Source organism: Nanorana parkeri, unplaced genomic scaffold, assembly GCF_000935625.1.
Source record: "Nanorana parkeri isolate BGI_ZX_2015 unplaced genomic scaffold, ASM93562v1 scaffold2024, whole genome shotgun sequence".
Classification (NCBI taxonomy): Eukaryota; Metazoa; Chordata; class Amphibia; order Anura; family Dicroglossidae; genus Nanorana; species Nanorana parkeri.
The window spans coordinates 120,387-130,030 of NW_017308292.1; the positions used below are offsets into that span (position 1 = coordinate 120,387).

The window sequence follows — 9,644 nt, forward strand, 5'->3', positions numbered from 1 at the left end:
TTCATGGGAAGGAAAGAGCGCTGCACTGTTTGGATGTGGTTCGCGCTCTTCGGTTTTATTTGGAAGCTACGGCTTCCTTCCGTGAGTCAGATTCCTTGTTCGTGCTCACGGAGGACCCTCGTAAGGGCCGCTTCGGCGTCTTACGTTTCTCGGTGGATTCGTATTGTTGTTGTTTAGGCGTACGCCGTTAAGGGGCGTGAGCCTCCTTTCCCTATCAGTGCCCATTCTATTGGGGCTGTTGGGGCTTCCTGGGCCTTCCGTCATGGGACCTCTGCTTCTCAGGTTTGTGGGGCCGCTTTGTGGTCTTCTGTCCACACCTTTTGTTAAGTTTCACAAGGTGGATGTTTTGGCATTGGCGGATGCTGGTTTGGGGCGCAAAGTGTTGCAGGCGGCTCTTTGAGGGGTCCTTTGGGTGTTTGGTTGTTGTTGCCCATCCCTCAGTGTGTACTGCTTGGTGACGTCCCTACCATTCAGGATCTACGATCTGTTGCCCTGTGTCCTTCAATGAACGGGAGAGAAAATAGGATTTTTGTACTCACCGTAAAATCCTTTTCTCTCCGTTCATTGAAGGACACAGGTCCCGCCCTCTTTTATGGGGTGTACACTCCTAACTGCTTGTTACTTACTGGAGACTTGTCAGCAAGTGGGGGGTTTGGCCACCAGCAGGGTGTGCCTAGCGTCCTTCTCCTGCAGGTGGCGATATACCCCTACCATTCAGGATCTACGATCTGTTGCCCTGTGTCCTTCAATGAACGGAGAGAAAAGGATTTTACGGTGAGTACAAAAATCCTATTTTTTTTCAGCTGACTTAGGTATTGGGAAGATTTGTCTGGCTCTGGTGCATACTTATGTTTTATATAAATAAATGTATATATAAAGTCCCCATTATAGATGGTGATTTAAAAAATGCTTAGCTTAAAGACAAGGACCTAATATAACAGATCATATTTAACAAGAAGCAGATCTGTATGTTTTGAGAATCTAAATATAAAGGGAAACACTGGAATCATTTTTGTCAATGAGCAATTCCAGGCAGTATAAAATATACATTGAAGGGAATTTATCAAAACTGGAGCAGTTGTCCTTGGTAACCAATCAGCTTCTCCCTTCAGTTTGTTCAGTTGAGCTTTGAAAATTAAAGATAGAAGCGGATTGCTCCAGTTTTGATAAATTCTCCTTATTGTTTTTTGATGTAATGCTGTTCAGGAACCTTTTTAAGTGTACTCAAGTCAGAATCCAATTTATCTTAACCCTTTCGTGACGAGACGTACAGTGTACGTCCCGTCACAAAGTGCTTATATGACTAGCCACGTACACTGTACGTGACGAGTTATATCAGGCTTTGTAATGCTGGTAAGAGCTGATTCCCAGCAGTTACCAGTCATTAATGAATGCCTCATTATTGATACAGCCCGATGTTTAGATACATTTCACTTTAAAGATACAATGTATATCGTTTGAGTGAAATGTATCAGTTCTGATCGTCTAGGCACGATCAAAGAGCTTTTAGTGAGATCTGAATCTGACTAAAGGTTATTATTAGCTGTTCCTAAGTTTGGAGCAGCCCAATAATAGCCAAAAATTTTTTAAAAAAGTGAATTTATCAAGCAGTCATAGTGACTGCTTGATATAAACTGACAAGAAAAAAAGTATTTTTTTGTTTTTTATAAAGTGTAAAAAAAATTAAGGAAAATGAAAATTATAAATATCTTTTTTATACTATAATTAATATTAAAAGATTCTAAAAATAATAATCAAAACTTGTGAAAAAGTGTTTTTTTTCTTCTAGTTTTTTCCCCTAATTTTTTTTATTCTATTCAAACTGAGGGGTTAGGTACACATATGTGATATAATTATATAGCCCTATCTGTCCTCTAAAAAACAATATATAATATGTGTGGGTACATTTAGTAAGAAAGTTTATTACTGCTGTGGAAGAATCACACAGCAAAAATTTTAAAAGGGTGTCGGTTATTTATGAACAGAAACTGAAAACTAGCTCAGTCATGAAGGAGTTGATCTGCTTTTCATATAGTCTATTACAGTGCTGATTGTTCAGGCTCCCACATGTATTTCTGTGGGACTTTGCAAGTCATGTTAAGCAGTTACTCTTGTCTCTTTTTCTAAAAGGCAACAAAAAATCCTTGGTGTGGGAAATTGGGAATATCTGCTCTGCACATCAACCAGGTTTAGTTACAGGATACCAGATAAAGGTTGAAAAGGCAACATTGAAAAGCAGAATAGCTTGGTGAGCTTCAGTTATGCCTGGATATAAGAAAAAAGTCCCGTGTGTTTGCAGTCTATAGTAAAAATATGCTGGATTCCATTACTCGCCTTTTCTTCTGAAAATGCTAGTTGGCTTGTAATCCACTGACTGATACTTCCTGCGTCAACCCCAGGACAAGTATGCAGAAAAGGACCTTTTTATTTTAACAATATGTATTCTAATTCTTCAGGAAAAATTCTTCAGGAAATATTCAGTGAGTCATGTAACAGATTTTCAAATAGCATGTTAAGAATGTGGTCAGCAATGGCACCACCATATTTTCTCATGACTCAATTATACATTTAATAAAGCGCTTTCTCTTTTCATACGAGTGTCTTACCTGTGTGAATATTTCAGGACATTCATATCTATATGATCATATCTGTTTCAATGAAAATGTGTGTGTATGTATATATGTATGTATATATATATATATATGTCAAAAAAGACAAAAATGCAGTATTGCAGTGTGCAATTATAAACTTCGTTCATCTGGTGTTAATTCTTTTGAGAATTGAGCTGTTTTGATATAGTGCTATTAATGTTATGCTGATAATATTTTACAGACATAAACTGGATGTTGTGTCCTGTGGTAAAGCAACAGTAAGAGTGCAGAAAGCTATATGCAGTGGTTTCTTCCGAAATGCAGCCAAGAAAGATCCTCAGGAAGGCTATCGGACTCTCATAGACCAGCAAGTGGTCTATATCCACCCATCCAGCGCTCTATTCAACAGACAGCCAGAGTGGTAAGCAAGCTATGTGGAGTAGATTGTTTGTTTTCTTAATAATCAAATAGATGTTAACCCCTTCGTGACGGGAGACGTACAGTGTACGTCCCGTCACAAAGTGGCTATATGACTGGCCACGTACACTGTACGATTGTAACTTCTGGTAGAATTTGATTGTGAATCAAATACTATCATGAGTAAATGGATGCCAACCTCATTTCAGTAAGGTATTCAGTCTTAAGGGCCCGAAGTTGTCATTATAAATTATTTTCTGTAATATTCTCTGAGAAGTTCAGTTAGTCCCGAAATAACAGACACCCTGTCACCCTGTAGATGCAACTTGAACTTGGAAGTTCTTAGCTCCAAACACGTCCGGGTTAAGAGCTGTCAGTTTCCAGCTAGGAGAGCCGGATGAACTAGCAGATCAAGGATGCTGTGTCCTTTGCACTGAATAGGCAATAGGAAAATGATTTTAAGTGTCAACTTTGCCCTACAAAAGTTTGTGTATAGATGTTCAAAGACCAATCATTTGTATGCAGATAAATTTGTGCCCAAAGTTACAGACATGGATACATTTGTTGGTGCCCTTGCAGTTAATTAAAACAATGCTTAATTCCTGCTGAAATAAAAACAATTGTCTTGTATATACCTGCATGCCTTTGGTATGTCAGAGTAAAGCAGAGAGAGTGCGAAAAGAGATAAATTTTTGCTTATTCTGCACAGATATTCTGAAACGGCCTGGACAGATATATTGGCAACTCCTAAAAAAAAAAAAAGATTAAGATAAAGAAAAAATGTCAAACTAACTGCTTTTGTAATTAGTATAACACATCTTCAATGTTGTAGTCAGCCTATTTAAATGGAGAAAAGTAGTCTTTTTGCTGTTTGGTATCATTGTGTACATCACACTGAACACAGAAGAGAAAGCAAATTAATCAGTTGCCTGAGGAGATCGGAAAGAAAATTATATGCCAGCAGGTCAAAGGTAAAGGCTATAAGACCTTCTCCAAGCAGCTTGATTTTCTTGTCTCTCTAGATGTGGCCTCTAGAAGGAAATGGACCCCAGATTGAGCAGGAAGCTAGTGCAAATGGTATAGAAAGAGAGCCCAGGACAAGCGGAACTAGGTACATCCAGTGTCTGATCGCACCATCTGTTGTTTTTTGAGTGAAAGTGGCCTTAAAGGAAAAAGACCCACCGTTGAACGAAAAACCTTAACCGTTTTGCTGCCAAGCCCTCAGTTAATTTCATGTTTTTTTAAAAGAAAAAAAATAAAGAAAAAAATAATGCGCTGCGATGCATTCTAAAAACGCACTGCAGCGCATGTGCATGGCGTACACCACGATATGTGTATGTTATGTGGGGGGAGGGAGGGGTTGTGCTTTTTTAATTGTTGTTTTTTTTTTACACTTTTAATTTATTTATTTTTTTAATTTATTTTTATTTTAATTTTTTTAAACATTTATTTTTTAATATTTTTTTTTATTTTTTTTACTGTTGGGGCTACGGTGAAATATTAGGGGTCTAAACAGACCCCTGACATTTCCCTTTTGAAATAGAAAAAGAAATTGAGGACACAGTCCTCAATTTCTTTTTCTGCAGCCTCAGTACTCAATACATGGGAAGCACTCAGTACAGAGGCTTCCCATTCATTCACAAACTGCTGATAGTAAGACATTTACTATGCTTCGGCTCGACTGAGCCGAGGTGAAAGCCGAAGCTGGCCGAACGGCCGACAATTTTCTCCTCACCGCTCGGCCATCCTGAAAGTTGCGGCTTCTCCCCGCCAGCCGACGCTTGCTCCTCCGCCCCCCCGCTGGAGTTTTTGTCTAAAGCAGGGGACAGCAGCGGCAATCCTTGGAGTCGCAGATCCCTGCCTGGAGCCAGCAGGGAAATGAGTTGCCGGCTCCAGATGCCGACAACTAATATTTGCAAATTTGAAATTGCGCCTTTTTGCGAAAAGGTAAAAAAATTACAGTACGCAAAACTGTAAATAAGCGACTTATGTTAAAAATTGTTTTTACGCTGTGTTTAATGTTACCCCCGCCGGACAATTTTAATCTGATCCCCACTGCTACAGACCCTACAAGTGGGGGACAGCAGTGGGGATCCATGGAGTCTCTCATCCCTGCATGGAGCAGCTTCAGGCAGGGATGAGAGACTCTAGATGCGGCCGGCAGCAGCGGTGCGGGGGGACGCCCGGTATTTTCGTTAATAGCGCTCACAAGCCGCTGATGACAGCTATTATTTTGAAGGGGACAGTCTGCTGAACAGTTTTGCTATAAGCTTATGGTCGCTAAATCGACCATGAGCGTATAGCAGAACTGTAAATGCCACCGACGTAAGGCATACTGAGTTGGCCAGCCGGGAACACTTTTGTTCTGCCATATGCCTTACGTCGGTGGCAGCGAAAGGGTTAAACCCATAAAATGGAATTTGATAAAAATGCATATTGACAAATTGCAATGCCTCTGGGAGAATGTACTATGGACAGATGAAGCAAAACTGGAGCTTTTTGCCAGGTCACATTAGCTATGTGTTTACAAACAAATCTATTTTTTTTTTTTAAAGAACACTGTACCTACTGTAAACGTGGAGGAGGCTTCTTTTTGGATTTGCTTTGCTGCATCTGAAACAGGGCATCGTTAATCTGCGCAGGGCTCAGGGAGAACTCATAACTATCAAGCACTTCTAGAGTGAAACATTCCACCCAGTGTCAGAAAGCTCTGTCTGAGTTGCAGGTCATGGGTCCTCCAACAGGGTAATGACCCAAAACACACAGCTAAAAGCACTCCAGAATAGTCCAATGTTTGCTTCTTAGCCATTCTTAAGTGGCCTTCTATGAGTCTTGACCTGAATCCTTATGAACATCTACTGTATAGAAAGCTGGAGCAGTTTGTTCAAAAAGACTGAGCAAAACAACCTTTTGGCACGTGCAAAAGTCTCTTTTGGAGCTACAGAAATATTTTTTTTGCAATGATTGCCTCTAAGGGTTGTACAACAGTAAGGTCCTGTCCACACGACGTCCGTTTTCTGTGCTGACCGGATCCGTACGCTCCTGCACTAAAAATGCATCCCAATGTATCCCTATGTGTTTTATGGGCTACAGTTCTCACATGCGCAGTCCGTTCAGGTTACGGCAGAAAAAATACTGCATGTCACATTTTGTCCGGTCAGGAAACGCAAAACGCGTCAAAGGCACTGCACTGCAGCTAACATACTGATAGCCCCACTCAAGCAAAAAATATATTTTTTTTTACTGGAACCCATCAAAAACGCACTGCATCAGTAGCACCGCGTCTGCAGATTAGGACCTGATATCATGTGAACAGGCCCTTTTAAAGAGCCCATCATTTTTATCCATGCCATGTTAACTTGTTTTACTATTTAAAATATTCTGTTCAATCAAAAGAAAAGTCTGATTTGTATTGGGTTCCAATTTATTTTATAAAAATTTGTTCTGTAGGTACCAACAAATGTATCCACGGCTATAGCTACAAAGCTACAAATGTTGTATAATTAAAATTGGCTAATGTGCTCACTTGCTGCACAGGGGTTCACTTATTGAGTGAAAGTTGATATACCTGAATAACAGTCCAAGGGCTTGATGCAAGTCAGAGTTATCCCATATAATTATGTGAATGTTAAACCTTGCATAATGTTTTAAGCATGTCCTGCCGTTTTTTAGGTGATGAGTAGAATTAGAACCCCACCACCGCAGATGAATATGAGATAAATTTTAGGATGAACACTAATGTGTGCTGGTGGTCCACCTTCATCAGGGCAAAATTATTTGTCCTGCAGTCCTTGGTTAATGTTGGACATGTTCTATGTCCGACTATGAGCACTGCAGCACAACTAATTGGCTCCTTGTGTTGCTTCCCTGTCTCCTATCCTAAGCTTTGCTGTACAGAGGATTGCAAGAGGTTGGCACCAAGCCAAATGCAGGTATTTAAGTTAGCCCTAAACAGCCTCGTTTTGGGCCAAGTATTGCCTAAGGTGTCACCAAATAGGGTACACAAGGACAATGTATGGTTCACTAAGGGGCTGTTTTCTTTACAGGTGAAACTCGAATAATTAGAGTATCGTGCAAAGGTTCATTTATTTCACTAATGCAACTTAAAAGGTGAAACTAATATATGAGATAGACTCATTACATGCAAAGCAAGATAGTTCAAGCCGGGATTTGTCATAATTGTGATGATTATGGCTTACAGCTCATGAAAACCCCAAATCCACAATCTCAGAAAATTAGAATATTGTGAAAAGGTGCAATATTCTAGGCTCAAAGTGTCCCACTCTAATCAGCTAATTAAGCCATAACACCTGCAAAGGGTTCCAAGTCTACCAGGAGATTTTGGAGCACTTCATGCTTCCTTCCGCAGACGAGCTCTATGGGCTCTAATAAAAAAAAATATATATATTAACTTTTAGAAACCCTATAGTATGATTTTATCTGTTAAATCAAATGATGCAAAGGTCATAACAAATTATAATGTAGTACTTAAGGTGATAGCAGTAGCTACTAAGATTTTCTTCCCTTACATAGAGAAGTAAAGGTTCTTGATTTTTTTTCCCCATAGGGTTGTATACCATGAGCTCGTCTTAACCACCAAGGAATACATGCGGGAAGTGACCACTATAGATCCCCGTTGGCTAGTGGAGTTTGCGCCAGCTTTCTTTAAAGTCTCTGACCCAACCAAACTCAGCAAACAGAAGAAACAGCAGCGGCTGGAGCCCCTTTACAACCGCTATGAGGAGCCCAATGCCTGGAGAATTTCCCGTGCCTTCAGACGACGTTGATGTGTTTGCAAGCAGAGGCTGCATGCCTACAATCGTCCAGAAGCTTTGTAGACTTCTGTTCCGAAGCAAATATTGTTTCAGGCAGAGAATAAGCTTTGATAATTCCTGTATTGTTATAAAATGTCATTAGTGCAAATGAGTATGCTTGTCTTCTAAAGCTTCAGTGCTGATAGACTTTGGAGACTGAGTTGCTGAACTTTTGCATTTTTGTTGGGTCCAATAGAAGTGTTTGTACAGTGACGCCAAATGACAGATACTGCCAATATACAGCTGGATTTTCCATCCCACCTTTACAATATCTGAATAGACATTCTCACAGAAATCAACTCTGCTTCATCCTCAAATCATTGTTTTGCTAGTTATTGTATGATGGGGTAACTGGTGCAGTGTCTCGGCTCCATACTGTTTTTTTAATTTGGCTATCACAGCTACTTGCCTTATTTATTTTTCCTGTTAATGTAAGTAATCAAATACAAAGGAATAACAAAATACAGTGGGTTGGTGTCTATTAATTGATCATCAGACTTTGTTGTCAAGAGGCAACTTGAACACTTTTTGAGGATCAATTTTAGCGGAAGATAATAGAATAATGATGCTTACAATTACACTCGAGGTTAGAGTAACATTTTTAGCAACTTCTAATTTAATATGAATGATTTTGAAGTCTTAAAGAACTTGGTTAATTTCAATATTGTTGAGGTGTCATGTGCTTCTTTCTATGGGGCAGAAATTATTTGTATTATAAACATTTAAAACATTTTCTGTATGTAAGTTTGTGCATGTTTTTTTATAAATTAAATATAGCGCTGGTGTTGGTATAACCCAATGAGTCTTGTAGTTATATGACATATAGGAAAGTGCAGATAGCCCATGCAGTACTATGCAAACATTAAACACTTGTTAACCCCTTCGTGACGGGAGATGTACACCGTACGTCCCGCCACAAAGTGCCCAAATAACTGGCCACATACACTGTACGTGCAAGTTATTTGCAGCTCTGCAATGCTGAAGAATCAGCGGTTACCATTTATTAATGGATGCCTCAGTACGGAGGCATCCATTAATGAAATAGTTATCCTTTACCCTTACAGATGGGGCTAGCCTTTCCATTTGTCGGTGTGTAAAAATGGCCGACTGGTGATCCTGCGTTCCCCGACTGATTTTGCTGGCTTTACTGCTACCCTGGGTATATCAGCGTCTGTGGAACTGGACTCCTGGCCGGACCCCCCGGCTCCTATACTCTCCGAGGTGCCTTCGCTTCCCCAGTGGACTGAAGTCTCTTATTCCAAGAAGTCAAGGAAGGAGCCTGTCACTCGCAGTTCCCTACCCTAGAGATGGCGGCTAGATGTTACTACTCCAATCCTGCATGAGGATCTTTTCACCCTGATTTGCTTGCCCTAGGTGACACTTTGGCCTATTACTTCTCCCTGTGCCCTGATGTCCTGCTGTCTACGTCTTGACCTTATCGTGGTCAACACCCTGGCAGATGGGAGTAGACCACAGGGGTATGGACTTTGCCCCTGCTACAGCACCCACCCGGTGTGCACTACCCCTGGCAGTTTTTAGGCGGGAGGTGTGCCCCCCGGAGGTGGTTCTGTGGTCGGGCTTGTACTTGCTCACCTTACCAGTCCCCTATCATCTATGCAACTGTTGATGAGGACCACTACATAGAAGCCTGGGACCTCATCCGGCCATGGGACTCTACCCCTGCTCATACCATTGGGCCACGCTGGGGATTGTCCTCCGGTTATGTATTACTCTGAAGCTGAATGCCATTTGTGTTGCACTATTTGCTGTTTGTTTGCCTCCCTGTGGTCCGCCTGTGGGTATAATGCCTTTCGCATTCGGT

At 40.8% G+C, this 9,644-nt stretch overlaps 1 protein-coding gene across 3 annotated transcripts in view; it reads left to right on the forward strand.

Annotated features, from left to right (window-relative positions):
• DHX8 (DEAH-box helicase 8) overlaps positions 1-7,860 on the forward strand; it is a 103,427-nt gene extending 95,567 nt beyond the window's left edge. For all 3 annotated transcript variants that reach the window (XM_018572421.1, XM_018572419.1, XM_018572422.1), the window contains exons 22-23: positions 2,833-3,012; positions 7,576-7,860. In XM_018572421.1, the coding sequence (XP_018427923.1) occupies positions 2,833-3,012; positions 7,576-7,795 (400 nt within the window). In that variant the 3' untranslated portion in view covers positions 7,796-7,860. The remainder of the gene's footprint in view (positions 1-2,832; positions 3,013-7,575) is intronic.
• Positions 7,861-9,644: the final 1,784 nt, after the last annotated feature.